The 18,427-nt window shown below is 46.8% G+C and overlaps 1 protein-coding gene across 9 annotated transcripts in view; it reads left to right on the top strand.

Annotated features, from left to right (window-relative positions):
- Nucleotides 1-18,427, top strand: part of PRKDC (protein kinase, DNA-activated, catalytic subunit) — a 164,571-nt gene that overhangs the window by 71,622 nt on the left and 74,522 nt on the right. For all 9 annotated transcript variants that reach the window (XM_081258465.1, XM_081258461.1, XM_081258460.1 and 6 more), the window contains exons 37-46: nucleotides 2,739-2,924; nucleotides 3,311-3,415; nucleotides 4,226-4,393; nucleotides 7,117-7,244; nucleotides 10,834-11,041; nucleotides 14,148-14,326; nucleotides 15,487-15,655; nucleotides 15,816-15,881; nucleotides 16,885-16,957; nucleotides 17,928-18,076. In XM_081258465.1, coding sequence (XP_081114591.1) covers nucleotides 2,739-2,924; nucleotides 3,311-3,415; nucleotides 4,226-4,393; nucleotides 7,117-7,244; nucleotides 10,834-11,041; nucleotides 14,148-14,326; nucleotides 15,487-15,655; nucleotides 15,816-15,881; nucleotides 16,885-16,957; nucleotides 17,928-18,076 — 1,431 coding nt within the window. The remainder of the gene's footprint in view (nucleotides 1-2,738; nucleotides 2,925-3,310; nucleotides 3,416-4,225; nucleotides 4,394-7,116; nucleotides 7,245-10,833; nucleotides 11,042-14,147; nucleotides 14,327-15,486; nucleotides 15,656-15,815; nucleotides 15,882-16,884; nucleotides 16,958-17,927; nucleotides 18,077-18,427) is intronic.

Here is an 18,427-nt window from a genome sequence, read left to right as displayed (position 1 = left end):
CGTCAAATGGTTTTTCTCCATCTGTTGAGATGATCCAATGATTTTTAGCCTTTGTTTTGTTAATGTGGTGTATCATCTTGATTGATTTGCAGATACTGAACCATCCTTGCATCCCTGGAATAAATCCCACTTGGTCTTGGTGTGTGATCCTTTTAATGTACTACTGAATTTGGTTTGCTAATATTTTGTTGAGTATATTTGCATCTGTGTTCCTCAGGGATATTTCCCTGTAATTTTCTTTTCTTGAGGTGTCCTCGTCTGGTTTTGGTGTCAGGGTGATGCTGGCTGGCCAAGTAAAATGAGTTTGAAAGTGCTTCCTCCGTGCCCCCCCCCCCCAACTTCTTTGGCAGAATTTGAGAAGGTGTTAGTTTTTCTTTGATTGTTTGGTAGAATTCACTATTGAAGCCATATGATTCTGGACTTTTGTTTGTTGGGATGTTTTGATTACTGATTCAGTCTCCTTACTAGTAATTGGTCTGTTCAGATTATTTCTCCATGATTCAGTCTTGGTAGGTTGTTTGTTTCTAGGAATTTATTTGTTTCTTCCACGTTGTCCAGTTTGTTGGTGTATAATTGTTCCTAGTGGTCTTTTTTATGATCCTTTGTGATGTAAGGATACCTTTGGGGAATTAAGCGAAAGCCTGTCCAAGTTCTGAACCTTGAGGCTTTAGGCCATTTTCTTCAATTTGGCTCTCAGAACACAGTCAGCTAGATATACCCTCAGGCAGGATTTCAGACTGTTCTGAAAAGCCTAAGAGAAAATCAAGGTACCGTCACCCCAGCCCAACCAGGTCCGCTTCCAGTGGTCCTCACTGCTGGTGAGCCCTGCCTGCTGCTTATGATTCTTTCAGTTCCTCAGTGGGTACTGACCACTGTGAAGCACCAGGCACTCAAGGAAAGGGCTTCTGAAAGGACAGGAAGGAAAAAAGCACTTGAAACAGATTATTCAGTGAGATGGGGATGTAAAAAGAAAGAAACTTCAGAGAGGTGAGAGAAGATACTGTATCCATGAAACAAGGATCGCTACTGAGAAAGAACATCAGAGAACAAGAAAGAAAATTTGTGAATTAAACATAGGCATCACAAATTAAGAATGAAGTGGATTTGGAAGATAAAATTCAGGAACTGTCATGGAGAATAGAGTAAGGTTACAAATCAGAAAATGGAGAAACGATGAGGAAACTTGGAATCTATCTACAAGGTCCAGCTCCATGGCCTCCGCCCCTGACAGAGGACGAGCCAAGTAGAGGCTTCATGGGTAACGTTTTAGGAATGACCATTCTGAGTTCCAGATGGAAAAGGCTGTCGAATGTCTGGTGCCTTGTATGGGGAAACAGCTCCACACGGAGCAGACTTCTTGAAAATTTGAAACCTTGGGGGTTCCCCAGGAGAGAAGATCCTGAAAAGTTTCTACAAGAGAAAAAACCCAAAGGTCTTTCAAAAGGATCAGGAACCTGGATGACAGTTGTCTTTGCAACAGCAGAGTGCAGCCTGGGAGACAGTGAGCCAGATTTCTTGCACAGTTTCAGAAAGAATACTTCCCATCTGAGTGGGAAGGATTCTCGATTATGAGTGAGAGCCGAGTGCAGGTGTTTCAGGTGTGCCAGGTCCCCATGGGGGTCTGTGTCCTGTGCTCCTCTTGCTGGGAAGCTGCCAGGGGAAGTTCTCCACCGAGATGGAGCAGAAGCCAGGAAAAAGCAGGGCGTGGGGTCCGGGAAGTTTGCCGACGAGTCTCCTGGGGGTGGGGGGGGCGGTGACCTCCACTCAAGACCCAGACCGGTGTCCCTGACCCACCCGAGGTGGCGCCCCAGAGATGGCTCACAGCCTCCCTGATGCGTTTGCATGTCTAGAGGAGACGTAGTGAATTTGGGAGAGTTTGATGACAACAGTGACAGTCACGTTGAGAACAGCTAAGCGGGGGTGGGGCTGGGGCGCTGTCCCTCTGCCAGGCGAACGTCCACGTACAACTGTCTGTACAGTCGGGCCTCGTGTCCACGGATCCCCCTCCTGCAGACCGTGCGGTGCTGTAGTGTGCGTTTCCACGTTAAGTGCACCCACGCAGTTCAAACCCGAGTTGTTCAAGCGTCAAGTACTCACTTCAGAGAGATCAAAACGTTATGTGAGGAAGGAAATGTGTGCTAGTACTCAGCTCGGATCATCTGTGAGCGGAGCTACCTGTCACAACAGCAGGAATATTGAATTAATCTAACCGAATATAGGAGATCACTGTTGGGAAGGCAGTAGGACAGGAGATGTGCATGTACCTCCCTGTGCCCTTGCGTGCCCGTGTCCGTGTGTCCCTGCGTGCGTGTGCATGTGTTTGTTTCACTCTGTGCGTGTCCCTGTGTGCATGTGTGTGTGTGCTGTTTCCAAGCGTGTGTGTCCCTCTGTGCGTGTCCCTGTGTGCATGCCTGTGTGTGTGTGCATGCATGAGTGCATCTGGTGGTGACGGTGACCAGAGAGAGCTGATTTCCCCGCCATGGAGAATGGCCCTGACCAGGAAGACAACAGGTAGCGGTTTAAGCATTATGTCATAGGGGACCACTGTATGCCTTTGTGGGAAAATTCACATGTTAAAGTGCTGTTTTCAGATATGAGGAGTTGTGAAGTAAACAGCTATTCTAGGAATAGCATCTTCATTTTCCAAGAATAGCTGTGAAAAATGACAGTAAATTCTGTTGCGTGTGTGTCAGCCTTGATGTTAAGAGTTTTCCTTGCTTCACCGCCTGCTGTCGCAGGTGAGTGCTGTTCTGAACGGTCTGTTGGATCAGAGCTTCCGGGACCGAGCCAGTCAGAAGCACCAAGGCCTGAAACTGGCGGGTACCATACTGCAGAGCTGGAGGAGCTGCGGCCCGTGGTGGGCCAGGGACGCTGCCCCGGACAGCAAAATGGCCGTGCTGACCTTACTGGCAAAAATTCTGCAGGTATTTTGAGATACCTTGAAAATGTAGTTGTGTCTGTTGCTTGTGTCTTTAAAAATTTGATGGAGGTTTCTTGAAAAGCTCATTGGTTTGACAAATAAAAAATAACTTGGACAATTACTGATTACTTTATATTTTATACTTTTCCATTATTTTACATGATTATCTTTTATTCTCATTTTCATTTCTTACTCTTTATCTTCTCAGTGTAGCTTTACATGCATTGTCTTAGTGGATAGTTTTAAAATATTTCAGAACAGGAATTGTTGAAATGCTGTTGGCGCCCAAGAACATGTATAGGTCATTTCTGAAATGTAAAAAACTGAAAAATGTATTAAAGGCAATTAGAGGCATAATGTAGAAATGTGTTTTCATTTTCCCTCCTTTAGATTGATTCATCTGTATCTTTTAATACAAATCACAGTGCATTCCCAGAAGTTTTTACAACATATGTTAGTCTACTTGCTGATCCAAATTTGGGTTTACATTTAAAGGTAAGTGGTTAAAAAGATTTTTTTCAGATTATGTTCTCCATTTTTTTTCCTGTTCTGTATTTTTGTGTATTTGTGATATTTTCTGTTTTCTTATTATGGAACATTTCAGACATATTCAGAAGCAGAGGGACCAGCACAGTGACGCCCGGGTACCCGTCACTAGCGTCTGTGGCCCTCAGTCATCTTTCTCTTAATTGATAACAGAAAATATCTGGCTTACTTTTAGGGTCAAGAACTTAACAGATTTTGTAATTTTAAAGTCCTGTAATAATTAGATTTTACACTCCAGTAAAGTGTGGCCTTCATGAAAACCATCTTTGTAGTGGAACATGAGGGTATTTCTTTGGAATTTTCTGCTCTGTGTGATTAATCAGGTTTCACATTTCTCAACACGAGGAGGTCTGGGAACTGACCTACTACTACCCAAGGGAGGAGGGAAGCACACTTGCCTGCTCTGAAGCCCTGAGTTCCGCAATCGCCCCGTAGGGTGTTTACGATAGTCTTCCCTCACAGAACTCAGGCAGCACACTTCTAGTAGAGGCTGCGTGTGCAGAGGAGATCCACACGCAGAGTCGCGCTGCCCTGTCCTGTGCTCACACGGGACAGCCCTGGCTCAGCCCGCGAGCCCGAGAGTGGAAGCTGAGGGCCGGGACGCGTCTTGCTGGTGGGTTTGATGCTGCCGAGGAGGTGTCCTGAAGTGGGCTCGGAATCCACACGTGTGGTGCTTTCTTGGCTCAGTCTTTAGAAAGCAGTCATTGCACTCGTTGTATGGCATCCCTAAGCCAGTCTCCTGTTGCGCTCGCTCTGCAGGGCCAGGCTGTGCTTCTGCTCCCGTTCTTCACCAGGCTCACTGGGGACCACCTGCAGGAGCTGAAACACGTTCTTGGGAAGCTCATTGTTTCTCATTTCCCCATGAAGTCTGAAGAGTTTCCCCCGGGGACTCTGCGGTACAATAACTACGCAGACTGTATGAAAAAGGTTAGTTTTTAGTAGTTGCAACTAAAATTAAGCACTGCTTGTTTCCTGTCACATTTCTTGGTGAAAAGAAGTAAGTGAAATATTCAGAGTCAGAGAGTGTTCTAACTTGAAGGATTCATTTTAACTCATTTTGAAAGCTTGTTGTCTGTGGGGGCTGATGCGTATCTGAATCCTTTGGGGCTAATTTTTCCCCCATTTAAAAATTGTGAAATATTTTACGTGTAATGTATAAGCTTTGAAGAATAATACCGAAGAGAGCTAAGAAATAGAATATCACCTATATGGTGCAGTTTCTGAAATTTAGTTGACTGGTGGTCATTTGAGAAATATCTAGTGGTTATCACTTCGTTTGTATACAGCATGACTTCCCGCAATACCGGGGGCTTAGCCAAGGAGCTAGGTTCTCTCCCTCCTGTACAGTTCTAGATCCTCTACAGGGACCCCGTCTCCTTTACCTTCTTCTCTGTCGTCCCCCGCACGTAGCATCTACCTTGACCAGGTTGGCTGATCCAGCTCCTGTCTTGTCCCTTCTAGCCAACAGGAGGGAGGAGAGGGCAGGAGAGAGCATCCCTTTCCTTTAAGGGCTTAATCCAGACCTTGCACGTATTCTGCTGACACCCCACTCATCACATACAAGCGAGCGAGACTGTGAATGTTCTTATTTTGGGCAGCAGTATACTCGGCTAAAACTCAGGGGCCAGCTAGTAGGAGAAACGAGAGAATCACCATTGGAGGGAGGGTGGGTGCTGGTCGCCCATTCTCATGATGGCCTGAACCCTGGGCTCAAGAATAATGAAGACACTGTCTCTGTTTTCCAGGAGCTTATAGTAAAGCAAGGAAGAAACGATGATTAAAACACACTGAATAAGTGCCAGGGTAGAGATACACATACTCTCCAAGGATGGCTGCACCAGTGTATCCCATCCCACATGTTCTTATGGTGTGACTTTCCGTCACATGGGGAAAAGAGACGTCATACGTTTTGAGCAATGTAGTCTGATTTTTCTCCTGTTGCGTATGGGTTGTCCTTAAAGACTCACTAGTAACAAGAAAATAATGCAGTGGAAGTGATGCTTGTGATTCTAAGTCTAGCCTTAAAAGGTTTCCAGCTCATTGCTGGGTCTCTGGTCTGTGGGACCCAGTCACCATCCTGTACAGAAGCCACGCAGCCACACGGAAAGGCCGTTTACAAACCACCCATCCACATGGGTTCGCTCCTCCCCACCCTCATATGACTTATTTCTTTCAAACATACAGGGAAGTTGGAAGAATAGTAAACAGGCATCCATATAACCATTGTATTCAGCAGTTAACTTTTTGTCATATTTGGGGGGGGTGGGGTGTGTGTGTGTGTGTGTGTGTGTGTGTGCGTGCGTGCGCTGAAACACTTGCGAGTTAGCTGCAGACATCCTGGTGCTTCACTCCTGAATGTTTCAGCTGCAGTTCCTGAGAGGCAGGCACCACGCTGATACCAGGCCCAAGAAAATTCTCGCTGCCCTCAGACCCTGTGCTGTTTCGTCCACGGTCATGTTTCTCCAGATGTCCCTGTGTTTGGCTGGATTTTTCAAACCAGGATCTAATTAACGATTGGCTCGAATGTCATGTCTCTGGTGTCTTTAAATCTAGGACTACTTCACCCCCATCCCTTTTATTTCTCTGCGACACTGGGTTTTGGAAGTAACCCTAGCACATCTCTTGGATGCTGTCCCATTTGTCTGATTGCTTCCTTGAGGTGCGTTTTGGCTTTCCTCACCCTCTGTGTTTCCTCTAAACTGGAAGTTAGGCTTCAAGCTTGGCCGTGAGATTCAGGCTAACCTTTTTGGCAACAGCCCCATACCTGGAGGCAGGTGTCGTGCACGTCCCCTTGTGAGCGACCTCGCGTCTGGTGGCCTGGTTGACGTGGTAACCTCCCGATTCTCTGTCGAATGGTGTGTTCTTTCTGCACCATCCTGCCGGTACCATCTGAGTTTCCTGCTCCCCAGCAATCTGCCAGCAGATGGTTGTCACGTCCACAAAGGTTCTGAGTAGATCTTTAGTACTTTCCCTTAACGTAAATGCAAGTGCAGACAGTCGCGGCACCTTTGAAGAAAGCTTCCAGTCTAAGAAAGATGTAAACCAACAGGAGAAAGGAACTCAGAGGGAACAGAGACAACAAGTCGAGATAAGAACGTGGAAGAGACTGTTCGGAGCAGCCTCAGAGCAGAGAGACAGTATATCCAGTGCGTGAACTAGAGTAAGAACGCGCGCTTGGAGATGACATTACACAAAAGAAAGATTAAAATACCTTCCCCACATGGAAGGTGAGGTTGCAGCTGTCTCCTGGAGAGCAGCGCAGAAGGACATGGAGATGGAAGATGGGAGGCGAGATGAGAACACGACCCACAGCCTGGAGTGTGTGTGCTGCACAGTGAGGCTGGTGTGAAGGGTGCACGCTGCCGCCCCCGGAGGGCCCGGAGCCGAGGAGAGGCCTCGTGGAGGTGAAGGGAGGACCCCACACACGGTTAGAGGAAGAATATCTGCAAAACAGAGAATCAAAACTCAAATAGTTAACGAACATTGTTACATGGCCAGGCATTCCATAGCTGCAAAAATGACGTATATTAGCATTTGTTAATCCTTGTGAAATTGTTATAATTTGCTTTCCCTTTTTATTTGAACTGTCAAAAAAAATCCAATGCAATTATTATTATCATCATTATTATTGGTGTGTGTTTCTTCTGTAGCTTCTGGATGCATTGGAGTTATCTCAGAGTCCCGTCTTGTTGGAGTTGATGACAGAAATTCTTTGTCGGGAACAACAGCATGTTATGGAAGAATTATTTCAATCCACTTTCAGGAAGATAGCCAGAAAGTAAGTCATTCCTAGTCTGGGATTCCAGGAACCATATGTGTTTTGTTTCTGTGGGAGATTATCATTTCTGTTCTTGAAAACGATGAGTGGATTATTTCAGTAGATGCAGATACATTTTTGACAAAATCCAGTGCTCATTTACTCATTGATGATAAAACTTGCAAAAGGTCATCTATGAAAAACCAGTAGCCAACAAAATATTTAATAGTGAAAGGCTGAATTTTCCTCCAGAGTTGGGAACAAGGCGAGGACGTCTGTTCTTTTCTAGCCAACATAGTCCTGGAGGTTCTAGCCATTGCAGTCAGGCAAGCAAAAGAAATAAAAGGCAGTCAACTTGGAAAGGAAGAAGTAAAACTGTTTTTACTCACAGGTGGCACAAGGTAGAGAATCCTGAAGATCTACAAGAAATTGTTAGAACCAATAAGCAATTATAGAAAATTTGTCGGATTCAGGATACGTATTCTAACGTCAGTGGTAGCTCTGTTCATGAGCAGAGAACATTTGACACTATAATTACAAATGTAATACCATTCGTAATAGCACCAAAAAGAACAAAACACTTGGGAATAAATTTAACACAAGAAGCACAAGACTTGTACACCAAAAATTACAGCCTATTGCTGAAGGAAATTAAAACATTAAAGATCTGAGTAAATGGAGAGAGAGTCCATGCTTAAGAGTTGGAGGATTCAATATTGTTAACTTGGCAGTTCTACTCAAATCGCTAGGTTTAATGCACTCCGTATCCAGCTGCCAGCAAGCCTCATTGTGTGGGTACAGGAATTGACTAGCAATTCCTAACATGTATATGGAGATGCAAAATACCCCTAACAGCCAAAACAGCTTTGAAAAAGAGAGACCAAATTGGAGGATTTTTCACATCCCAGTTCTAAAACTTACTCCAGTGCTACAGTTGTCTCTGTGAAAATTAGTTAATATTTTTCATTTTTAGAACTTTTAAAAACAAAACAGAAGTAAATTTCAATCAGTGGCAGTTGTTATTCTTTTTTATGTTCACACCGTCCCATCTGTGGCAGTGGGAGTCCATGGTGCCTGGCTCCTAGGTTCTTGGGCAGCCTTCCTTAATCTCTGATGTCTTTTACGTGTCTTCTGGCTCAGCAGATCACCTCAGGCTGACCTTGACCCAGAGTCAAGCCGTTTCTCTAGAGCCCTGTGAAACGGCGCCTCGAGACCGCAGGCTGGGTCCTCGGTGAACTGAGTGCTGCTGGGTTATGGCACTGCTACTGGTTAGTGCCGTACTGGGGAATAGTTTTGTTTGTTTTAAGGAAAAGAAAAATATCCTGATACTTTCCTTTCAATCTTAACGTTATGGGTTTTTTTATTACTTTTATTATTTTTCCCTTACATTGTAGATTTTAATTTTTTTCTGTTCAGTGTTGTTTTTAATAACATTTCACCAGTATTTAATTGCTTTATCCTATAATACACATAAAATATTTTCAAAACTAACACTACCAGTATTACTACTAAGAATACTCATAGCTGGATGAAGTTAACATTTTTAATTTTATTTGTAATTTACTTAGAATATATTCTCTGAGGATATACAGTGAAATTTTGTGTTCCAGAATCACTTGAGAGTGTTTTTCAATGTGCAGTTATTATACCAATTCATTCGGTATGCTTTAATTCATTTTCAGATCTTAGAAGTTTTTGTGGGTTTTTTGACTTCATTTTCTTACTGAATATGTAAACTACACACGTGATTCGAGCGTGAGAAGAACGTGACGCGCTGCATCCAGGAGCCTGGCTTCTGTCTTCCCTCTCCTGTCGTCTCCTGCCCTTTCACCTTTGTTTCGACTTCATGTTTTCTACAGATCATGCTGAATCAGCACGTAGAGATCTTCTGCTTTCCTTTTTTTTTTTTTTAAACAACTGTGGGGCTTCCCTGGTGGCGCAGTGGTTGAGAGTCCGCCTGCCGATGCAGGGGACGCGGGTTCGTGCCCCGGTCCGGGACGATCCCACATGCCGCGGAGCAGCTGGGTCCGTGAGCCATGGCCGCTGAGCCTGTGCGTCTGGAGCCTGTGCTCCGCAGCGGGAGAGGCCACAACAGTGAGAGGCCCGCGTACCGCAAAAAAAAAACAAAAAAAACAAAAAAAACAACTGTGTAATTATTCACTGTGTGGAAGTACCAAGTATTTTGAAGCAGCCCCTACTGGTGGGCTTTTGGTCAGTCTTTTGCTGATAAGAATAATGGCCCAGTGAACAGCCCTGTGCACGTCATGTTGTATTTGGCCAGTGTAGCTTTGGAGTGGATTTGTGAATGTGAGTGAAAAGGTAAATGCATTTGTGACTTTGCTAGATATCACCACATCCCCTTTTGGAGGCTGTATTGTTTGCATTCCTTCCCGCAGTGGATAAACATGTGTTTCATCACAGTCTTGCCAATGGAGTATATTGTCAAACGTTTGGATTTTTTCCAGCGTTAATAGGTGAGAAAGGATTTCTCAGTGTTGCTCTACTTTGTATTTCTTTTATTATGAGTACCATGGAACCTATATTCCTATATTAAAGGCTCCTTTGCCTTTATTTTTCAGTAAACCACCTGTTGGCCCATTTATGCTCCTTTCCTCTTCCTCCCCTTTCCTTTCGGTTTCTGTGTGAGGGCTGTGCACCTCCACTGTGCTTGCAGCAGGATGCTCCTTGAGAGACCTGGACTCCAGGGCCGTGTCCAGATGCGGGTTGCGGAGCCCGTGCAGACCTCGTGGTGTCCTGCAACCACAAAGTGTTGTGACTGAGTCACCGTCAAATCCAGTCCGTTTGCTCTGGGTCACAGCTAACTTCTGAGCATCGAGATTTCAGAACTGGAAAGGAGTTTAATGATCTTCAGTCCTAACCTCTTAGTTTTATAGGCGGGGAAGCTAACGCTATTCTTTTTTTTTTTTGCGGTACGCGGGCCTCTCACTGTTGTGGCCTCTCCCATTGCGGAGCACAGGCTCCGGACGCGCAGGCTCAGCGGCCATGGCTCACGGGCCCAGCCGCTCCACGGCATGTGGGATCTTCCCGGACTGGGGCACGAACCCGTGTCCCCTGCATCGGCAGGCGGACTCTCAACCACTGCGCCACCAGGGAAGCCCTAACGCTATTCTTAATAAACAGATTTATAGACGGAATCGTATAGGTGATCATTCATATACCATATTACGCAGATGAGAAGACAAAGGGCCAGCTGAATTATCTCTGCCTGGCAAGTAGGAAGAATGGTGGTTCATTACTGAGGAAGAGGCTGGAATTGTCTGATCAGGATTCATGAGTTTCAGGTTCTGGGATACATAATGGTGTCGAGGCTGAGTCTCTTCCAAAGCCTCCCAGAAAGGCCATATTGAAAGTAAATGAAAAAAATTATTTTTCCTAATGCCTAAATAGGCATGAGGATTTCTGGGGATGAGTAAAGTAACATGACTTATGTACAAATGCTTCTTGTATTTCCTGGTTTTTATACATACAATCTTTAAAGGTATTTTTCTGATTTATAGTCATTGGCGTTTACTTTGCTTGTAATGTAGTAGGCCGTCATGAAATATTTGTTGAAAGCCTGAACGTGCGTGTAATTTTCTTTTTTTCTTAGGAGTTCATGTGCCACACAGTTAGGCCTTCTGGACAGTGTGTACAGGATGTTCAGGAGGGACGACCAACTTCCCAGCATCACCCGCCAAGCGACTGTGGACCGAGTGCTCATCACTCTGTTGTGGCACTGTGACCTGAATGCTTTGAGAGACTTCTTTAGCAAAATTGTGGTGGATGCCATTGATGTGTTGAAGTCCAGATTTCTAAAGGTATCACAGTCTGTTATTAAATTGAATGTTGATAAGAGTTGACAGATCTCCGTGGTCAGTGTCGTTAGAAACTGCCATGTGTTCCGTCAGGGGCGTCTGTAGCTCAGGGAGCGTTGCCTCCACGTCCTGGTCTCAGCCTGCAGGCATGTGATGTCTGCGTTAGTTTCCTCAGGCTGCTGACACAAAGGACCACAGATGTGGCTTAGAACCACAGGCCTTTATTTTCTCATAGCTCTGGAGGCCAGAAATCAGAAACCGTTTCCTGGGGCTGCACTTGCTCCGGAGGTTCTGGGGAGGAGACGGTGCTCACTCCGCCAGCCTCTAGAGGCACCAGCACCCTCGGCTTGTGGCCACATTGTGCCTCCCCGTGCTTCTCGGGTCACTTAGCTTCGTCCTCCTCCTCGTCCTCCTCTTTTTTAAACAGTCCGCTATTTTTCTTCTTTTTTTTGAAGTGTAGTTGACTTACAGTGTTGTGTTAGTTTCAGGTGTGTACCATTGTGATTCAGTTACACATGTACGTGTGTCTGTTCTTTTTCCAATTCTTTTCCATTGTGGTTTATTACAAGGTAGTGAATGTTTCCTGTGCTATACAGTAGGTCCTTGTTGTTTATCTGTTTTGTGTGTAGTGGTTTGTATCTGCTAATCCCAAACTCCTAATTTATCTGCTCCGCCTCCCCTCCCCCTTGGTAACTACAGGTCTGTTCTGTCTGTCTGTGAGTCTGTTTCTGTTTTGTAACTAAGTTCATTTGTGTCATATTTTAGATTCTACATATAAGTGATACATATGGTGTTTGTCTTTGACTTCACTTAGTATGATTATGTCTGGGTCCATCCATGTTGCTGCAAATGGCATTATTTCATTCTTTTCGTGGCTGAGTAGTATTCCATCATATCTGTGCACCACAGCTTCAGCTTCTTTATCCACTCCTCTGTCGACGGACATTTAGGTGCTTCCAGCTTCCTCAGTTCTGTCTGATCTCTCTCTGTCTCCTGCCTGTAAATACGATTGTATTTCGGGCCCACTTGGATAATCTTCTCAGGATCCTTCGCTTCATTTCATCTGTCTCATCCCTTCTGTTGTACAAGGTAACAGTCACAGGTCTGAGGCATTGGAATGTGGGTATCTTTTTGGGGCTGTTATTCAGCCTGACACAGTCTAAACCCATTACAACATCAACTTTTAAGTCCAAAAGCTCATCTAAATATTATTGCCACAAAGTCCCAAATCTCATCATCTAAATCATATAAACCAGATATGGGTGGGTTTTGGGTATGATCCATCTTGGGGCCAAACTCTCTCCATTTGTGGACCTGTGAAACTAGAAGACAGATTATTTGCTTCCAGAACACAGTGGTGGGACAGGCATAGGATGATCATTACAGACATTCCTGTTCCAAATAGGAGAAACTGGAAGGAAGGAGTCTTGTTTTCTCAAGCACTTTTCACATCTGGCTGGGCAGATCCATTAGGTTTCAAGACCCGGGAGTAATGCTCTGGGGCCTGGTGCTCTGGCTTCTGGGCCAGAGACTCCGTCCTTGGAGTCATTCTTCTCTTTTCTTGAAGGTCAGCGGTGGTTTGCAGCGGAGTAGTTTTGTCTGTTTCTTGCCTGTAGAATTTTGGGAGTACAACATCCTTCTTTCCATTTCATTTTGTCTCTGTCCCTTTCAGTTCAGCTGGTATAACATTTTCAGAAACCTTCTGTCTCTTTCATGCTCATCCTGGAGATTCCCTCCGTGAGATAGGAGAGTCCCTTCCCTGTGCGTGGCTTTTGTGAGGTGGCCGAGTGCAGCCGTGAGCCACAGGCTTCGTTTCTTCAGCCATACCCTCAGGCTTCTCGCCGAAGCATGCTTTCCTAAGAGCCGGTCTCCTGACGCTAGCGTCTTCTACAGTCTGCATGGGCTGAGAATTTCCCAGATCATCAAGTTCTGGCTCTTTTTGCTTGACCGTTTTGTCTCAATTAATTTCTCACACCTCACATTCTATTATAAGCAGCAAAGAAGAAGCCAGGCAGTACCTCCAGCAAATTTACTTGGAAATCCTCTCAGCTCAGTATTCAAGTGCATAGCCTGCAAGTTCTGCTTTCTGCACAACTTCAGAACACTGTTCAGCTAAGCTTTCTTGTTAGCCGCCTAACAAGGATCCTCTATCCTCCAGTTTCCAAAAATTTGGTACTTATTTCCTTTTGAGACCTCACCAGCAACTACTTTAATGTCCATATTTCTTTTTTTTTTTTTTTTTTTTTTTTTTTTTAAATTTTATTTATTTATTTATTTTTGGCTGTGTTGGGTCTTCGTTTCTGTGCGAGGGCTTTCTCTAGTTACGGCGAGCGGGGGCCACTCTTCATTGCAGTGCGCGGGCCTCTCACTATCGCGGCCTCTCTTGTTGTGGAGCACAAGCTCCAGACACGCAGGCTCAGTAGTTGTGGCTCATGGGCCTAGTTGCTCTGCGGCATGTGGGATCTTCCCAGACCAGGGCTCGAACCTGTGTCCCCTGCATTGGCAGGCAGATTCTCAACCAGTGCGCCACTAGGGAAGCCCTAATGTCCATATTTCTAATAAAAATATGTTTATGGTGATGGGCATTCCCTAAGACAACATTGGCTTTCTGTTCACTTCCTTCTGAGTCCTTGCCAGCAGTGCCTTCAACATTGATATTTCCTAACAGTGGTCTCTACAGGGCAAGCTAGGCCTTTTCTGTCATGCATGGCAAAATTTTTTTCTACCTCTACCCTCTGCTCAATTCCAAAGCCACTTAACGTATTTTTTTCATTTGTTGCAGTAGAGCTCCAACTCTTGGTACCAAAATGTGTATTAGTTTACTTAACCTGCCGTAATAAATTACCATAAGCTCGGTGGCCTAGAACAAAAGTTTATCCTCTCACAGCTTTGGAGGCCAGAAGTCCCAAATGAGTTTCACTGAGGTGAAGTCAGTATTTGCTGCCACGCTAAATAGAACACATCAACACTTACATCCACGTTTTAGCTCTTGGGCTACCTCTTGTTGAAGTGGTTTAACATCTTTGTTAAAATTATTTTCAGGGTAAAGGGCGTTGAGTATTAAATTTGATTTATTCAGTAAAATATTTTTCATGTTATCTTTTCTTAGCTGAATGAATCTTCCTTTGATACTCAAATCACCAAGAAGATGGGCTACTATAAGCTGCTTGATGTGATGTACTCTCGTCTTCCGAAAGGTGATGTTCACTCCAAGGAATCTAAAATCAATCAGGTGTTCCACGGCTCAGGTGTCCCAGAAGGAAATGAGCTTACAAAGACCCTCATCAAGTAAGGGTTTACTTAATTTCGGATTGTATTTAATTTGTTACTATTTTTAATGCGTATATTTTTACGCATGTGTATAATGTGAATAAATGTTTAGACGCTGAATTTCTATAGTTTTCCTACGTACAGACTACGTAGATGGACTTTAATTCAGCATGTTATTGGGTAACGTTCTGTCCTATACACATCTTCTATACAGAGTAAAGTTCTTTTTCTTTTACTGTTTTTTCCTACTGTCTTTTCTCCCTCAGTAGCTTGATATGTTTCTAGTGCTGTGGTTCACAGTAAGGAGGGATTTAGTGTATTGTATTTTTTCTGTCATTCGAAATTAAAGGAGTGTCACATACTTCTAAGCAGACGTTTCGTAACGCACAGAGCAGTCAGATACGTTTCCTCTGAAGCCGGCCGTCTGGTGCGGCTCCTCTGAGTGCTGGGCGCCGGCGTGCCAGGTCCTTCAGCTCCGCCGACCCTCTCCTCGCGTGTCCTCTTCAGTGGGTGACGTCGTCACCATGAGCATCTTGGGGGTCGTGTTATTTTTCCTTCTGAATCTCTTCAACCTCTGCATACACCCTGCCGGCCCCAGAGCTGGTGGATTGTGTCCCCGGGGCTCCTGGAACCAGTGGCTCGTGTGGCACTGGGGTTGCTGGTGAAGCGCGGCAGTGGCCTCCTGCGTAATGAGTCTCCCTGCCCCGAGGCCTGCCGCTCTCAGCCCCGCTGCCAGATCCATATGTTACAGGAACCTGATTGTTTTGTTTCCCAGCCTGAAGCCCTTCAGAGGGACCGCGTCCTAGTAGCAGGGGCCGGCAGGCTTCTCCCCTCGCGGGCTGGGCGGTAACCGCTCTGGCTTCCTGGGCCCCGTGGAGCAGCCGGCAGCAGCGTAGGTGCGGGGTGGCTGTGTTCTGACCGCACCGTGCTCAACGTGCTCACGGTGGCTGGCCGCAGCTGGCAGGGCGAGACCGGACTCCTGGGTGTGGCAGCCACCCCTGCCTCCGCCGCTGCTCCCCCCCCCCACGCCCTCACGGTGCCCGCATGCTGCTTCCCCTGCCCCTCAGGCTGGGCCGCCGCCCACCCGGCTTCTTGGAGCCCCGGTAGGTGTGGGTGTGGGCGCCCGTGGGGCCGGATCACCCCGCTGGACGGACTGACACTCGCCCGGCCGCCCGCAGGCTGTGCCACGACGCCTTCACGGAGAACATGGCAGGGGAGGCCCAGCTGCTGGAGCGCAGGCGGCTGTACCACTGTGCCGCCTACAACTGCGCCATCGCCGCCATCCGCTGTGTCTTCACCGAGCTCAAGTTTTACCAGGGCTTCCTATTCAGTGAGAAGCCGGAGAAGGTAGGCCCCTCCCGACTGCTGGCCGCGCCCCCCGGGCCGCGGTGGGTGTGCTCCTCCAGCCCTGCATGCGGACGCGGAGGGTGGGACCCCGGGGTGGCGTCAGCGCCCAGCATCTCCACCTGGCACTCAGGCATCTTCACGTGGGGCTTTGCATTCACAGAACTTGCTCATTTTTGAAAATCTGATAGACCTGAAGCGCTGCTACACGTTTCCCATAGAAGTGGAGGTGAGTGAAATTTTTCGTGGTGTTTCCAGGCTACGAACACTTAGCAATTGCTTGTAGAGAAACACACACGTTGCGCTGAACTCAAGTCTGCTGTGAACTGTAAACACTGGCAGTTTCTTACAGTTTGACCGGAGATACAATCTCAGGCAACAACAAAAAATTGGTCATGACTCGGGTTTTCCCTCAACTTGTAAAGGAGAGAAAATGCCACTGAAAGGAGCTCTTAGGACACGTCCCTTAAGTGGTTTTCTGAAGTTCCTCTGGTCAGTGATGTTGAGATCCACCCCGCTACAGGGTTAGGCCCTGGGGGCCCTGGTGGGAGGCTCGGCCCATCACGGGCACCGGGAGCAGATGTCTTGCGGGGGAGATGCTCTGGCAAAGGAGCCAAGCTCAGGCTCAGTCAAGCTCAGCGGAGGCGGGGGGGCTGCAGCCTTTCGCAGCCCGGTGGGCGGGACGCTGGGCAGAGCGAGTGGGGGCTGGGGGGGCGGGCTGGCGTTCTGCCCTCCACCCCTCGTAGTCTGCCTGGTGGCTCACAGGTTCAGGCCAGTGCTGGCTTCCCGCCTTGAGCCCTTTTGGAACAAGACTGGGAAGATTTTTCTAGGCCTGTGTTCAAAGAACTAAAGACATGAAATGATAAACACACACGTCTGTTAAGCCTTCAGACACTTAACCGTGCATTACTTGTGAACTCCGCTGCGGCCGTGATGTGCTGTGACCTGTTGAGACTGTGCAGTCCAGGGAGCTGAGGCTCATAAGTGCAGACGGCGGGTCCCCAGGCCTGTGGCTAGAGGGGTGCAGACCAGCTCCTGGCACCCAGCTGGGGGGAGGGGGCCTTCCTGAAGGGTGCCCGCCTGTCTTTGTAGGGGGTTTTCAGTGCTTTTAAGTTTGGTTAAAGTTTTTGCTTAAAAGTTAATATTTGTGATTTTTGCCAGATTGCTACTAAAATAGAAAATATGTGACCACGATTCTAAGAAGTCTTAAAGTGTCTGTTTCTGCCTAATAGGTTCCTATGGAAAGAAAGAAGAGGTACATTGAAATTAGGAGAGAAGCCAGGGAAGCAGCAAATGGGGACTCAGGTAGGACGTTTTCAAAATGATGAGAAAGATTCCAGTAGTTGGTATTTGTTATATAAATAGATAATACTTTAAATACCCCAACGTTGAAACTGAATTTGAAAATTTTTATTTTCAAGTGGCAAATGGAATAGTGCTTTGAAAGAAATGCAGTTAGTTAAACTTTAACAGCACAGAAACATCTCAAGGTGGCCAGAGGGGGCTCAGATGTGGTACGCTTTTTTAACAAAAGCAAGATTGGCCTGCATTTATTTGCTTGTTTTTGGATTATGTTTGTGTGTTATTTAGATACTTTCAGAACCCTGTGTGAAAGTACAGTCCCGTCCTGCCACTCCTCTCCAAACCTCCCATCAGCTCCCACCTCCCCGCTATACCCCCTGTCTGCTCTCTGCGCCCCAGGGCGTTTGCTGTGCTGTTCCCCCAGGCGGACTAATCTCGGCCCCAGAGGCCAGCATGGCCCCTTCCTCTGAAGGAAGTTCTCCTAGCCTCCCTGTTTAGAATCAGCCCTCTCTCCCTCCACACGCTCCTGGTTTCAATTTTTTGCTTAATTTTCTTCATAGGTTTTTTTTTTTCTTCTTGATTTGAGGATAAAATTTGGACCAGTTTTCTAAGTTCCTTACATACTTTGAATTAGTTATTTTTCAGTAGTATCTCTTGCAGCATTTATGTTAGGCTTTATGGGCAGAGTATATATCATCAGAATTTTCAGTGCAAGAAGTTCTGTTAGCATCACATCCAAAAATTGGATCTAGTTCGACTTCATGCCTTTGTTTGCGACAGAGAGTCACTGCTCAGTGGGGACAGAGTGCAAGGAGGTCCCCCCAGGCCCTTTTTGCTTGTGGATCCAGGTGGTGAGTGAGAGCCACAGGTTTGATGAACGCCTTCGATGCAGGTATCCAGGTATCACTTGAGCGTAGAGAAACCCATTTCTTACTAGCTTGAGTAAATGTAGTTCCTTCTCTTTTCACTTCAGGCGGCCCGTGTTATATGTCTTCCTTGTCGTATCTGGCAGACAGTAGCCTGAGTGAGGAAATGAGTCAGTTCGACTTTTGCACTGGAGTTCAGAGCTACTCGTATGGCTCCCAAGACCCTCAGTCTACCGCCCGCCATTTCTGGAGACGGGTGATTACCGAATGTTGTTGTCTGGGAGGGAGGGGGGGCGGCGGGGCCCCAGCCTCTCGTCCTGGGGTGCAGCATCTGACCCCGCCAGCACGCAGGGCGGGTTCACGTTAGCCGGGCTCCTCCCGCGTTCAGGTCATTGTTTGCATCAGAGCCACGTGAGGCCCTCCCGAGAGAGCTGACCGCGCTGGCTGACTGTTGTCCCCCCCTGCCCCACCCCGGAGGGGTGTTTGCTGGCAGCGTCCCCGGCCTGAGCAGAGCCTCCTCCCTGAAGGGCGGGCTCCAGTGACGGGCAGGGGGTACACTGGGTCTGACGGCTGCTTTGAGAGGTTGAGCTCAGGCTCTCTTCTGGGG

Source organism: Mesoplodon bidens, assembly GCF_964165515.1.
Source record: "Mesoplodon bidens genome assembly, chromosome: 16".
NCBI classification, from domain to species: Eukaryota; Metazoa; Chordata; class Mammalia; order Artiodactyla; family Ziphiidae; genus Mesoplodon; species Mesoplodon bidens.
Note: the sequence above shows the minus strand (reverse complement) of the source record. Positions and strands in the feature narration are given on the sequence as shown.